This window comes from Thunnus maccoyii, chromosome 10 (assembly GCF_910596095.1).
Source record: "Thunnus maccoyii chromosome 10, fThuMac1.1, whole genome shotgun sequence".
Lineage (NCBI taxonomy): Eukaryota > Metazoa > Chordata > Actinopteri > Scombriformes > Scombridae > Thunnus > Thunnus maccoyii.
Genome location: NC_056542.1, coordinates 3,353,093 through 3,368,566, shown reverse-complemented (window position 1 = coordinate 3,368,566; position 15,474 = coordinate 3,353,093). Strand labels below are relative to the sequence as shown.

At 38.6% G+C, this 15,474-nt stretch overlaps 1 protein-coding gene across 2 annotated transcripts; it reads left to right on the top strand.

Annotated features, from left to right (window-relative positions):
• Positions 1 to 1,024: 1,024 nt before the first annotated feature.
• On the top strand, positions 1,025 to 14,380 carry LOC121906023. 2 transcript variants are annotated; one of them, XM_042424671.1, is made up of 11 exons: positions 1,025 to 1,477; positions 3,434 to 3,793; positions 4,840 to 5,205; positions 6,743 to 7,096; positions 7,215 to 7,232; positions 9,311 to 9,374; positions 9,469 to 9,512; positions 10,609 to 10,759; positions 10,977 to 11,090; positions 12,323 to 12,390; positions 13,930 to 14,380. In XM_042424671.1, the coding sequence occupies exons 1-11, from the start codon at positions 1,088 to 1,090 to the stop codon at positions 13,951 to 13,953; spliced, it is 1,953 nt and encodes a 650-aa protein (XP_042280605.1). In that variant the 5' UTR covers positions 1,025 to 1,087; the 3' UTR covers positions 13,954 to 14,380. The 2 variants fall into 2 exon arrangements, with proteins under 2 accessions (XP_042280605.1, XP_042280606.1); XM_042424672.1 differs by lacking the exons at positions 12,323 to 12,390; positions 13,930 to 14,380 and adding an exon at positions 11,511 to 11,586.
• Positions 14,381 to 15,474: the final 1,094 nt, after the last annotated feature.

Below are 15,474 nucleotides of genomic sequence, written 5' to 3'. Positions count from 1 at the left end.
AGTATCAATTTACAGTGTTGAGTAAAAGTACCAATGCCACAATTTAAAAATACTCCATTAGAAGTAAAAGTCTTGCATTTAAAATCCTACTTAAGTAAGTAAGAGAAATATGTCAACATGAGCATTGACACACTCACAGAAAAATGTTAGCTGCTGCAAAAAAGACGTTGGCCCTCCGCTGGCAACCACCACATGTGCTTGTGTTTGCACAGTGGATTAATATTTACCTTGAGGTAATTAATACAGAGCTTTCTGTAACCAAAATGCATGGTGCCAATGAAAAAAATAGTTACCGGCAAGTGAAGATATCTAACACAAGCAACAGCATGATGTGAATTTTGGGTTGTTTTTACTCTGTTTTATGGTTGTTTGTTTTGCAATTAATTTTTATAGAGCTCTATGGGGGGGTGGGATTGGTCGCCAGGGGGGTTTGGGGGGATTGCAGGGTTGTTGGGGGGATTGAGGATGGGGACTGATACATGTATACATATGCATGTATTCTGACCATGAATGAATTATTATGAATTATTATTGTGATATACATGTATACTGCCTCACTTTGATAAAATAGAAATATGATCACAGAAAGGTGAAAGTATTTTGCTACACTGCCTCTTAACAGATATGTAATTCCATAAGTCTTTATTCATAGAAATCAATGCTCCAGAGAACCAGAGAAACAGTTAAAAATGATGAAATCTTAATACTTGATTTTTTCAATCCTATTTGTGTTGAAACTTTTTCCATCCAGAAGTTTTTAATCAACAAATTTCTAACCCCCCAGCCAGGGTTACTCAGAAAGCCTACAATCACAACCAGATGTTGAGCTTCATACAAACATCTTAATCCCCCCCTTTTTTAGAATAGGGCTGCTGCTCTGAGACCAGTTGGCTCTCATTTTGTGCTGAGCATCTTGTTGATATGTGACATTACCAGTGATCCTAAATCAGTGCCTTGTTTGTAGAAACTCGATTCGTGGACTTGTACTCCACCTCCTAAGCAGAGCAGCAGGGACACACTGATCTGAAACCTCCAAAAGCTTTTGTGAAACAGCTCAGGACAGTTTGTGAAAATACTGAAAGCCACGATGCATTGGTTCTTGGTGGTTTTGGGTTTGCTGCTGTCTCCTCAGCAGGCACATAGTTGGAGAGATGAAAGGCTAAATTGCAAGCCAGTAACTTCAAGCTTTTGTCAAGATGTGGGCTACACTACTACCCTCCATCCGACTGGAGTTCAAGGCTTCAACCTGCAGCAGATTGGTCAGATTGTGGAGACGGCCTGTTCACCATATGTCGCAACACTCATGTGTCGTGTTGTCGTGCCTGAATGCGGCCCGGAGGACGACACTCGGATAAAACCTTGCCGTGCTCTCTGTGAGAAGGTCAAGACAGACTGCGACTCTGCCCTCAAAGTGAAGAGGTTGCTCTGGCCGACGAGGCTCCGATGTGAAGCTTTACCAGAGTCTAATTGTGTCCAGGTAAAGATATTATCATCTCTAGTGTTTGAAATGTGTTTTGTTGTTTTTGCTTTTACAATATAGTTAGATGAAGAGATGAGACAACTAACAGTGATCACATTTTCAGTCTCAGGAGAGTAGTTCTGTGTAAGGCTGTAAAGGAGGTTGTGATCATGGACTGTATATAAAGATGGACATAGTGAGGTGTGATGTCACCCGTTGGTTTGCATTGGCTGGATTGAAGCCCAGGCCTAATCCCGATGTCCCCCCTAAACCCTAAACCCTAAAATCTCATGGACTTAATTGATGTCAACTGGTAGGTGCCTGAGTGTGAGAGGCTGCAAGGGTTCGAAATGGTATTAATAGGAATGGGACAGCATATGCGACATATCACATTACCTTGACACAAAAAAACATGTTACATACGATTGGGGGTTTGGGACTTTTTTATTTTACATTTTTTACTTTCTTTATGGACAAGGCACTTAAGATTCAAGATTCAGTACTTTAATGCCATATGAACATGATTGATTGAAATTTGTCTTAGTGGGCTCACTTAATCAAAAACAGAAGAAGACAAAAATAGTAAGACCACTCACTCATAAATCACATAATACATTAAACAAAGTATAAAACAGATAAGGTAATATCCAACCCATAAAATGATCATGTACACGACAGTCAAGTAAGGGACCAACTGCCTGATTTGAATGTCTTCCAGGCTCTTACCTTACAGAGTGGATGAAAGATAATTGTCAAATAATCAATTTACTCATTTTTGTCAAAACAGCATCATTAAGCAAAAATGAAAAGAAATGGTTGATGAAACAACTAGATGTTCCTCTGATTTCGTTTTTTATGTAACATCTTAAATCCTTGTAACTGTGGTGTTTCTTTGTAAATTTAGGCATACCAGCGTACCCACTATGCCGGTCTGAGCACCCACATGCCAGTTTGTTTACCGTATTTTTAATGCTTCCAGGCTTCCTCTGGTAACCCTGTGTTTAAAGCTGATTTAACAGCATCATGCTATGAACTGTGGGTAATTTCAACAGGCAAAGTCTGCAGCAATGCGGACTTACAGAAAGTGTGCATAAAGGGCTCCAAATGTCTGCGAGAGAGCCCTCATGCACTTGATAATTTGACAGTGGGACAGCCCTAAGCCCTTGTGGATTTAGCGGGAACAGCCTCAAAGTCTGTAAATCCATGAGTGTGGAAATTAGAATCGGTCCCCAAAGTTGCAGTTTACGGTCGGCGCCATCTTTTCTGTTTGGAGCCAAGACCTTCCAAATAAGAAGTGCAGGGTGTTGCCTTTCATGCTCTGGGAAAAACACCCCACTACCTTGGTCTGAAGCTAGAGCTAGCTTACCAGAAACACTGAACGGTGCACACTTGGGCTAGCATTAGCTACTTTAGCTAAATGTGCTAATAGGGCAGGTATCATAATAAAGTAACATTAAACTTTAATTTTAATTAACATTAAACTGAAATATTGCAACAATAGTCCGACTTACTGTGAGTCCTGGAGCCAGGGAGAGCAGCAGGTGAGCCAATTGTCAATCGCAGCTGTCAATCAACGCCCACACGACAGACATCAAAGTCTTCAAATCTTATTAACAGAGCAATAATTTCCTAAATGACCACCATCGCACTTATTAGAGGGCCTGAATTTAGAGATTCAGACCATAATGACTCATTGAAAAAAATGACTGACTTAGTATTTCAAGAGAGAAGTTGAGGTTTTTTAATTTTTTGGTCTCAACAGAGTTGCATCTAAAGTGCCCACAAGGGCAGCTGGGCCACCAAGAAAGCCACATAGAAAGCCAGTGTCCCTTTAGGGTGCAGCCAAATCTTTGCTGAATAAATTGTTTGGGCACTATGAGCAAAAAGACTGTGGGTATTTGTGATTTATGAAATCTACAGAAACAAGAACATTGTTTATTCAGATATTACTGATGTATGTTTTTGTTCTTCCAGGGTCGAGAACACCGTGTTATTCCAACTGCACCTCCAACATGTCAGACAATCACTGTCCCTCTCTGCAAAGACCTGCCTTACACTGAAACCATCCTGCCCAACATTTTTGGCCACAGAACTCAGGAGGAGGCAGGCGTGAAAGCACAAGTGTTTTCTTCACTTGTGAAAGTGGAGTGCTCCCCTCACCTGAAGGCTTTCGTATGCTCCGTCTACACTCCTCAGTGTGTGTCAGGAAAAGCTCGCCCTCCCTGCAGGACACTGTGTGAGCAGGCACGGTCCGGCTGTGAATCACTGATGACCAACTTTGGCATGGAGTGGCCATTCAAGTGTGAAACATATACCACCGAATCATGTGAACGGGTAAGTGTCCTGTCTTTGACTCTAACATGAAGATGAACAGATGTTAGGGATGTTTATGTCTTTGAAGCCACTCAGTGTAGAGTTTCTAATAATAATATCTACATTTGTAGAGACTGTATACACAGGTGCATTGAGCTAGATGTTAAAGTCAGCATGCAAATATGCTTACAATGACAATGCTAACTCGCTGATTTGAAGCAGGTATAATGTTTTCCATGTTCACTATCATGGTTTGGAGTGTCAGTATGCTGACATTTGCTAATCAGCACTAAACACAAAGTACAGTTGAGGCTAATGGGAATGTCATGAGTTTTCCAGGTGTTTGATCATAAACCAAAGTATTTGACAAATTACAATTTCAACATGATGATGGTGTACCAAATTTCATGGCAATCAATCCAAATATTTCAAGACTTTTCCCTCAAAACCACAAGTGTCAACCTCATGGTGGTGCTAGAGGAAAAGTCAGCGGATCACCAAAGATTTTGGGATACATCATGACTACAAATATCTGCACCAAATTGCATGCCAATCCATCCGATAGTTGTCAAGACATTCCACTAGAAGCCAAAAATGTCAACCTGCTGGTGGCAATACAAGAAAAGTCAGTGGGATTTATCCTCTGGGGAACATGAATGTCTGTATGTACAATATGTCATGGCATCCATATCATAGTTGTTGAGATATTTCAGTCTGAACCATGGCGGACCAACCAGCATTGCCATCTCTAGAGCTGGGCTGGTAGCATAGCTGAAAAACAAGAATAACACAAAGTAAATGATCACACCAGACAGGCCTCTGAAACAGCCAAAAAAGAGACAGAGAGGCACTTTGGCCACTCACATGTCCTCTGATGTGACATTAAGCCAGGCTGAAATGATCCTTGCAAGTGTCCCACAGACAAATCCTGGTTGAATTTGAAAAAAATCACTTTTTTATGAGGCGCTACAAGCCAAAAGGACATGGGCACTTGCTGTTGAAAGAAACTACAGGAGCATGAATAATGTTCATTTAGACTTCACTGATTTATGTTTCTGCTTATCCAGGTTCAAGAATACCATGTTATTCCAACCACCCGTGCAACATGTCAGCCAATCACTGTCCCTCTCTGCGCAGGCCTGCCGTACACAGAAACTGTCCTGCCCAACATTCTTGGCCACAAGACTCAGGATGATGCAGGTCTGGAAATACATCAGTTTTATCCACTTGTAAAAGTGGAGTGCTCCCCTCATCTGAAGCCTTTCTTGTGCTCCGTCTACATTCCTGAGTGTGTGTCAGGAAAAGCTCGTCCTCCCTGCAGGACGCTGTGTGAGCAGGCACGGTCCGGCTGTGAGCCACTGATGACTAAGTTTGGCTTTCGGTGGCCAGAAACACTTAGGTGTGAAGCATTTACCACGGAGTCCTGTGGACATGTAAGTCAGCCCTCTTTGACTCCAACATGAAGATGAACAGATGTTTACAATTTTTGTGTCTTTAAAGCCACTAGGTGAATAATCTTTTTAATGATTATTGCAATGTTGAAACTATTCCGATGGCAGATAAGGTTTTGTTTTACAAAAATTAGACAATTCCTGTGAAAACTATTCTGGTCTAAGAGTCTCCAGGTAGGATCTGTCGATAGCAGCATACTTTGCCATATGCTACAGTGTTTTTTGGGTTTTTTTTGATACCACCACTAGGTAGTGCCAAAGAGATAAATTATCCATTTCTAATTCTTTAACTAGATTTATTGCTGACTTTTTGCTTTTGAGGGATCTTATATTCTGCCGTTCTTTATGTCAGGTTTGAAAACTGCAAAGAAGATGCTAAAAAAACAGTGATACTAGTGATAGCATTTGAACAATGAACTGCATTACCTTAAAGGACGACTTCACGAGTTTTCAAGTTGATTTCTATGGTTCTAATGTGGGTAGTAGCTATATACGAATGACATTAAACTTCCTCTGTCTTCCCTGTATTAAAATATCCCTCTTCATCCAGCTGCAAGTCCACCAGGTGATGCAAAATGCGTCATCTCCCCATCTCGTCCATTTTATTTGCCAAGGACCTCACATTTCCCATGACAATAGAGGGAAGAAAGGGTTTATACTTTCTCTTCTTTGCTCTCGTTTGGCTCCAGCCCTGCATCCCCGGCGTCTCCTCCTTAACTCATCGGGAATATGGGGCCTCAGTCCAGGCAGTAGTGTTGGTTTGCAGAGCACGATGAGCTGATTGCGGAGGTGAACAATACCCCTGTTCCCAGTATGACTTACTGGCACAAAGAATGGAAAAAAGCGCCAGGAAAACCAAGAAAAGTCCATTCAACAACACAATATCCATAATGGGATAAAAAAAGCCAACCAAATAGTAGAGTGTTTTTGTGGAATAAGACTAAAACACAGAATTTTTATGGAATAAACCACTGTGAAATAAATAAAAAGTACAAAAACACACCAAAGTTAACAGTAGCTGCTGCAACAGGCAGCCACTAGAGTGGCACCATCTTGAATGACTTTAGAGAACTTATTAGCATCACCAAGGTATCTTAACATTAGCTGTTAACCTATATGTTTGCAGCTGAGTTACCTACCAAAACCATATGTTTTCAGCCACCACATCAACACAACAAAATGCATTTATAAAGTTTATGACACCTACTGCAATGGCAACCTATAGTGGCAAACAGACTGACCTTGCTAACGTGAACTAATAAAATGAATGCTATCACATTACTATCTAGCTAACTGCCGAACTTTATACAGAGTAGAAATAAAATACTAAACTGTTGCAAAACTCTTATCTGATACAGGACGACTGCTTTGAATCTAGCTAAGTTTTGTTTCTGCACCCACCCTGTGTGCAATGACTGTATATCCCTAAAGGTGTCTCCACAGTGTAAACAGGGTTACAAGAGTCTGGCCAAAGGAAATTTGACTTGGAATGACAGTGTGCACTTCTGTTTTGTTCCAGTATGGAGTGGGCAGCAGCGGAGGAATCTGCGAGCCGATAAACATACCGATGTGCCAAGGCTTGTCCTACAACCAGACGATGTCTCCGAACCTTCTAGGACACGCAAGTCAAAGAGAAGCTGCAGTGAAGATGTCCTTTTTCAATTCGATCATGCAAACTTTGTGCTCAGCAGATGCACGCTTCTTCATGTGTACAGTGTACGCCCCCCGGTGTGTGGCAGGGGAAGTACAGTGGCCCTGCAGGTCACTCTGTGAGAAAGCCAAAAATGGCTGTGATAGTATGATGTCCAGTTTTGGCGTTTCCTGGCCAGACGAGCTGCAATGTAACTCATTCCCTGAGGAAATGTGTATAACAGTAAGTAATAAAAACATTGTTGAAGGGAATTAGTTCAATTTAGAAATGGAAGAGATATATTTTCTAAATGCTGCATCATTGGATATTTACATGACATCTTTGTCTTTTTCTTTCACAGGTAGACAGCAGGCCTGAGGTATTTCAACATTTTTTTAAAGTGTTTTCTAAAATTTTATGTTAACACTACTGAAAAGTTTTGTAGTTACTCAATGTAGAAATTTTATATTCACACCTTTTGTTGTTGTTGAAAATTTTAAAAATGCACATCACTACACAATAAGAAAAGGGCTCAACATACCACCACTGCTGAGTTCAACTTTAGCCATGTTTGCAGGTGGGAAGCTGGTGAGGGATCATGTTCTCATTAGTGACTCCTACTGGTTGGTGAGGGCCTCTATATGGAGGGTGTTGATCTCCTCACTGCCATTGTTCTTTTAAGACATCATTGAAACCAGGTGTGCAATATGTCTGCTCTCACTTAGCCGAGACAGGAACCACAATGCAAGTTGGAGAGAAAATGGAATGAATTCCAACTTAATGGTACCCTGTGGAGATTTTAACCACTGTTATTGTTATGGAGCAATATTTTACGTATGAGCCCCTGTTTTGTTTGCTCTAATGCACACAGCAATGTGCCAACCAAGGCAGTGAAGAAAAAAATAGCTGGCAAGTAAACACTGATGTAAAAAAATGCAGGGTTCATATTCTATGAGGAAGGAAATGCATTCAACATGTTTGTTTGACCTCAAGGATACACACAATGTGAACAGAAACTTTGTTTACAAGAGAACAGAGCACTTTTAAATGGCAAATTACTATGATTTTTACCCATCAAAAGAAAATTTAATGGGTATATAACATTCTTTTCGTGATTTTTCCGTTATTTATATACTCTTGTACGTCGTGATGTCAGATGTGTTAAACACAGTTAAATTTCCAAAACTTGAGGTTAACATATGTAGAAATGCTCCCTGCAAATCAGGGAGCATTTCAGGGCATTTTAGGGTTTCAGCCTGACCTGAAATCTCTGTTTGTAAAGTTCAGTGGTGTAACCAATATTGCGCCGCTGCTCAGCCTTGCTGCCAAGTTTTCCTAGTGGCCACTTGTAGTATTGCAGCCCAAAAGGCATTTTTCTGGTAGACCGCCATTATAAAAGAGATGTCTATAAAACTGTTGACACCTCAAACTGCAAATAAGGTCAATTATTACTTTTTGTATTATGAATTTTTAATCTATGAAGATTTTATATTTGTAAAACTTTCCTCAAGCCTAGAGAAGCTATTTTAAAATCTGCAACGTCATCCCCATGTTAAGTCTGTAGGCCAGCAAGAGAAACACTATTGCATTTATTTAGTGGGCTGCACAACCCAGAGGATAGAAACAGTTTTGGCTCATGCACCAGGTGAACAATTTACATGGATTTACCGGTTCTTATAATACATCCATGGCAAAGTTACCTATACTTCCTCATTGGTTGGTCAGATCTTTCGCATTCCAGACATTCTGTAGCCTTTGTTGCTAAGTTAATTGCTAAGGTTGTTCATGTCGTCCATTCTCATATGTATGAGATACTGTATTTGAGAAGTTTCCTTTTCGAGTAAAGCTTGTTTATGTAGCGTCTGGAGTTGGTGGATGTCTGCCAAGAGGAAGCTTCCGGGAGCTAAGCAATCAGAACAAAGTGGGCTCATCTGTAGGGGGCCTTAAAGAGACAGGAGCTAAAACAGCCTGTTTCAGACAGAGGCTGAACCTGCAAATGCAAAGATATTCCAGTAGAGCCCCAAAATATAAATAAAGACCAGGAAATGTACGTGATATGTCCTCTTTAAGGGTTTGATTGGGCCATTTGATTGAGATGACTGTCGATCAGCGGAATAGCATGAAATCTGCAAAAGGACTGTGTATCACATCGAACGCCTGCACAATACACATAAAGCAGGTGCCACTTGTGAAAACAATGCTCCATAGTACTACTAGTGATCATAAACTCCACAGGGTGTCTTTTATTGACACTAAAACTCAACCAGATTCAGATGTTTTAGTTACTAACTCATGTTTTGAGGCTCATTCAATTTTTTGGGGAAAAAATCCTTGTCAATATTTCAGAGTCATTTGGTGCATTTTTCTTACTTTATGTATGTTACCTCATAGTTCAAGTTAAGTAATCAAGTTAATGAATATTTTTCCACAAACTTCTTCTGTCCTGGTTCCCAACAGATGCTGGATGCTGTAGGTGTTCTTGCTAGGTTGAACGCTGGTGGTTTTTCTGTTCGTGGCAAATGTCAGTTTATTTTCCATTCATTTTAAACAACACTATCTTTTCACCTTAATGGGAAAATTTTAAACTCATGGTTGTACTTATTTCCCAAATTTAGCCCTGAGTCTCAGGACAGCCCGCCAACTGTTGATTCTCATGGATGTATCCTTTAACGTACACATCACTGCTGGTTTTTGTATTAATCTGTTCAGTACATTTAGAGTCATATTTAGTTGTCATATGCTACTAGTCCCAGGATCAATCATTCAGTCAATCTGCTTGACATTTTAAAAAATCTGTAATTTTCAATACATTGGCGCACTTTTCTCTTTTGAGGAAAGTCACAATAGTATAGTATAGGCTAAAAGAATCCAGTGGCAGATTTATGTGTTGCACTCCCAAGCTCATTAAACCCAGCAGGAATAACCTGCTAGCTAATGATTTACTTCATCAAACTCCTAAGAATGAAACCATAATTTAAGCTAATACAAAATCGTAAATGCGCAATACTGTAAAAGTAAAATTTTGGCCAGGAGTAGGCCTACCAAGCAAATGAAGATCAACCCACCATGAGCCCAGTGTAGGCAGATCACTGCATCTTTAGTGTTACCTGGTCAGTCAGAATGCGTTTAAACATGAGGATCTAATGAAGATATATGAAAGTAAAACTGATTTCATGGAGCAAGGGCTTGTGACTTATACTTCTTGTTTTACTAAAATCTCAGTTTGTTGTTAGAGCAGCTGATATCATAACAACTGACAGTACAGCAAAGATCCGTCTGTAAAAACTGGAGAAGCGGTTTAATTTAGCTGAAAAATTAAGTTTAGTAGATTATAACCTGTATTTTAATGGCGTATGATGATTATATTTTCAGCATATAGCTGCTTTTACTGGATCGCCAGGGCATATCTCTTGGCAAAAATTTCCAAACTTTGATATCCTTTTACATAAATTACAGTGTTATATGCAAGTTTACAAGTGAGGTGCCACTGCAGTAATGGTGACTGGGCTTCTTCCATCTGTAACCTTGGTTCATCTATATGAATCCATGAACAAATTGGAAACTTGGGCAGTGAAGGTCTGGAGGTAGGCTACATCACTACTGCACCATAGTGTCTCAGCAGGGGGCACCAAACTCAATGTACTGGATGTAATATTTGCTATTATTAATTTGGCTTTAATAGGAGCCATAAATGCAATAAGGTGTCGATCTTTAATTTTTCAGTTCTTTTGAGCTCTTTAACCAGCACTTTTCAGGCAGACAAGTCTGGAGACCTGGATGTTTTGGAGTTCTTCAAACTGGAGCATTATGTGGCTGTTACCAGGAGGGAGTATGTGGAGAGCTATGAGGGGAGGAATCCACCCTCTGTCACTGAAACCCAGATGAAAAAGTCTCTGTCTACCCACAGTAATACATTATATCTTAATAGTACACTAAAAATACACATTTTGCAATTTTTCTTTTCTCATGACGCTGTTTTTGAACATGAGGGTAGAAAATATTCTGCTGAAATCAGCCAAAAGCTTCTTGACAAAATAGGAAGACAATCACTGACTGAGTGGCAGGTCAAACTCTAGTTTAATTAGTGGATTCCTTTTCGGGCATTGTTGTCTCTTCCCTGCAGAATTCAATTTAGACGATGAAACCTTCAGAGTTCTGTGGCACGAATCCAGCTCCCAAGGTGGTATCGAGTATGATGAGTTTGTGACAGTCCTGACAAAACTTCAAATCCTCAGAGGTAAGGACAACATAATAATGTGGCTGTACAAACTTAGAAAACAGAAGATCCCTTATGTGTTCAGTATTATTGTCTCTCTGTCTGTCTTAAAACAACAGTCAAGTGCCCATATGAACAGTGAAAGAGGTTTTCCTCGCTGTAATCATTCCCTGTGTTCATACTGGCTATTAAAAGATCCCCTTCATATGTACTTTCAGTGTAAGTGATGGGGGCCAAAACCCACAGTGTATCCACACATTTTGTGCAAAAATGCATATAAAACTTGATGTGAAGCTTCTATTCAGCTTCAGCAGTCTGAGTTAGTCATATCAAGTGGATATCTGACACATTTACAGTCTTTTTAGCATCAAATTCCCTCTTTCTGTTTCCTCGGACAGTGTTAGATTCAGTGTTTGGTTTGTCCATTCTGCGCTACTGTAGAAATATGGCGGCGCGACATGGAGGGCTCTATGGAAGAGGACACACTCCCTATGTAGATATAAAGGGCTCATTCTAAGGCAAGGAAAACACGATTCTTTTCAGGTGATTATACGCTAATTAAAATATACTTAAGAATATTGTATTCCATTTCTGCCTATAGATCCCCCTAAATCCTACAAACTGGTCTTTTAAATACATTAAATACAGAAGGAGGACTGTGGATTTTGTCCCCCATCACTTCCATTGTAAGTGCATTATGAAGGGATCTTCTAATGGTCAGTATGAACAGGAGGAATGATTACAGCAAGAAAAACCCATTTCATTGTTAATTTGGGCTCCTGATTGTTGTTTTAAAACACACTTGAAAAATTGTGAACTCGTCCTTTAAAGTACTACTGATATTTTATCAGTAGTAAGAAGACATGTATGTTAAAGTTAAACAACCTGTCACAGTTCATTTGTAAAGGTGACATTATCTTACCTTTTTACAATTATTTGTTTCATCATTCATTAATTTCAGCTGTTAATTGACTTATTTGTAGGTATGATGGAGCACTATTTTGGGAATCATTATGACACCATCAAAATTGATTCATTTGAGAATATTTTCCATAATAAAGATGATTACACAATCCAGTTTAAGATTCAAAGAGCGTAATAAACTCCATAATAAGCTACCACACCCAGTGGCTAAGGCAATCTTTTATACATTAGATTCTAACCATACAGAGAGATATTTTAGATGTACTGTGCATTCTGTGTAAAGCTCCAGGCACTGTGTTCAAACTCTAAATATTTGCTTCCTGTCTCAGATCGTTTCCAGGCCCATCTGCTGAGTTTGCCATGTGACTGTGAGGTCGCCAGCTTCTCTTTCAAGCAGGTGAGTTTACGTGTTTTGATTAAATTGTTATGAGTAGCATTGGCCTTAGGGCTGCAACTAACGATTATTTTCATTATTGATTAATCTGTCAACTATTTTCTCGATTAATTGATTAGTTGTTTAGTCCATAAAATGTGAGAAAATGGTGAAAAATGTCAATTACTGTTTCCCAGAGCCTAACGTGATGCCTTCAAATGTCTTGTTTTGTCCAGACCAACAGTCCACAACTCAAAGATATTCAGTTTGCTGTCATAGAGGACTTAAGAAACAAGAAAATATTCACATTTGAGAAGATGGAATCAGAGAATTAATATAATCTATTAATTTAATAGTTGGCAACTAATCGATTGATCAACTAATTGTTGCAGCTCGAATTGGCCTAAATGTTGTCTTTTTGCCTGTATGGGAACCTTCAAAGATTTAAAATACCCAATAGTATCACTTAAGAAGAAATAAAGTTTTCCAAGTACAGACATTAATTAAACTAAAAATGTTATCTACCTTCATCAGGGATTTTGCAGATACTGTCAATATCAACGTTGTGTTTGGCAAATAGGTTGGATAAACTATTTAACCTTCTTCATCCCAAAATATGATTTAAAACAGGGTAAAAGACAAAATATATGCAATATACAGTGCAGCAGTTTTATATCTGTCTATCTACCTATCTAGATATAGAGCAGTGAAGTGTAAAACACACAGGCGAACAGCAACTGAAAGGATTATTTGAGGTCATAATGTCATTTCCTGATTTTACTTTCTTTTTATTGTCTTCGAACTATTTCCGTTTTTATTTCTTTGAAATTTTCTTGTGTTTTATTTTACACTGGAATTGGTTTTATCTGTTTTTAAAATCGAATGATTTTATGTAGAGCTGCTACGATTAGTCGATTAATTGATTTGTTGCCAACTATAAAATTAATCTGCAACTATTTTGATAATTGATTGAACCAAACAACTAATAGATTAATCGAGAAAATTAATGATAGTAATTGATAATGGACATCATCGATAGTTGCAACCCTAATTTTATGACTTGTTTGTTTTAATTTGCTGCCCTACATGAGGAACTTTGTTATGTGGGTTTTGAAAAGAGCCCTATCGATAAAGATTATTACTATTATTGTTATTTAGGCAGGAACAACCCAAAACTCTCTTAATTGACAAATAAAAAACTGATTTTGAAAGTAATGAAACACATTCAAACTCTGTTGAAAACACCTTCTGTATAAAACAGAAATTATAGATAAATTGTCATGGTAGTTACTTGGATTAGAGGTGGACCTGAGATTTGGTTAATTTTATACTATTTAATAAGTGACAGAGAAACATGACATATTTGCATTTATGGAAGAATTGAATGTCAGACCTCATGATGAAACAATGAGTGAACATAGTGAACATAGTGAACTCACTGCTGTTATCTTTGACAATTTGTTTAATAAAGGTCATATCATAAAAATTCACCACTTTTTAATTTACTTATCTATTTCTGGTGCTGAATATTAATTTTAGTTTTTATATTTTTTCTCTTCTCAGTTCTTGAAATCAGCTATAATCTGAGGATCAAACAGGAGCTGAGCTGAAAGGACTGAAGGAGGAATGTTTTTAGAATTTAGTTGCATAGCAATTTATTAGCACAGATCTGTAGGAACCAATAAAAGATTATGAATCCATTCATCATCTCCATAAACAAACCTTCATTCCTTAACTATAAAAACATTAAAGGAACATTAAACACTGAAAAGATGCTGTTAGGAGTCTGAGCTATTTCATATGAATGCCTAAAAGTTTGAATTTTGTTTGTTTTTATGATGCGAAATGCTTCTTTTGTGTGTGTTTGTGGTTTCACATCATATATAAGAATTGTTAAGACAAAGCTATTTCTACAGGTTTTTCTCCTTTTGTTTGGCTTAAAATGTGATGTAATTGCATGGGAAACTGTCACATTATGTAGTAAATTTTAAGGTGAAGGTGGATTAAAGAAATATCTTGGCAGTGTTTTGAATTTGTATTTTTATTACATGTATAAACAAAGTTGAATTAAATAGAGGACAGAAAAAAGGAAAAGTTCCATCAAACTGCATTTTAACAGACTGTGATTGAAAATTGGCAAACAGTGTTGCAGGTTAACTGTAAATACAATATATACATATAAATTCTATTTATCTGTAACAGCTTTAACAAAATAAGTTGTGAACAAGAACAAACTGTAGAGTTTATACCAGCAGCACATAACTTACATTTTGCAATAACATTTTGATTAGTGCACTTCATGTAATACATTGACCTGTGATCAATAATGACCTGGGGCCTGTATCACAAAGCCAGATTACTGGGTTAGCCAGCTATCTTTGGGCTTAACTCAGGTTTTCCGATGTATTAGGTTAACTTCAGAGGAACAGATTGTAATGGTTTCTGCCTTCAGATAACCGATACCCCCTGCCAGTGTGGATAAACCACTGGCAGACAGCTCTCCTCTACCTCTGACCTAGGTATCGAACGGGTTCCCAAAGTCTACACCAGGGACCATCTTAGCCTGCTTAGGGAACCAGAGTTCAGCCTGGCTTCTATAATCACCAGCTGTCATTGAACCATTCTAAATGGGCCTATTTAGTCAGGAATGCCTGACAGCTGGGTCACAGCAAAAATGTGTGGGTGCAAATAGGTGTTGGAGGTTTGAAAGTAGTCTAAGCTGGCCCTTTAACAGGTTATCACTAGAGAAGGCCCACTCTGACGGTCGAGGGCACTCGCATGGTTTTATAGAGTGGCTTAAATGATCAAGTTAATCTCAATCAACAAATCTAAACATTTCCAAATCTGTTAATTAATAAATATTGCATGTTTATCCTTAGCAAATTCCACTAAAAATTTTTAACATAAATAAAACTAGATCTCACGTCAGCCATATCCCAGGGGGGCATCTTTGTTTACCTGGAAGGAGCTATAAGGCAGAAAAAGCCAAAAAGGAAAAAAGCCCCAGGACCTCTCTGGCCTCCACTTTTATATCATTCGTCTTGAAGCATCAACATCTAAAAATCCATATATGGTCACTCTTATGGAATTTTCGATCTTTAGGGGGTA

What these genes read in the sequence shown, in the direction of transcription:
- LOC121906023 (XM_042424671.1), top strand. Translation starts at nt 1,088, where the DNA reads ATGCATTGGTTCTTGGTGGTTTTGGGTTTGCTGCTGTCTCCTCAGCAG. An exon ending in CCACGGAGTCCTGTGGACAT is followed by an intron (nt 5,206 to 6,742) that starts GTAAGTCAGCCC and finishes GTTTTGTTCCAG; the next exon opens with TATGGAGTGGGCAGCAGCGG. An exon ending in AAAGTCTCTGTCTACCCACA is followed by an intron (nt 10,760 to 10,976) that starts GTAATACATTAT and finishes TCTTCCCTGCAG; the next exon opens with AATTCAATTTAGACGATGAA.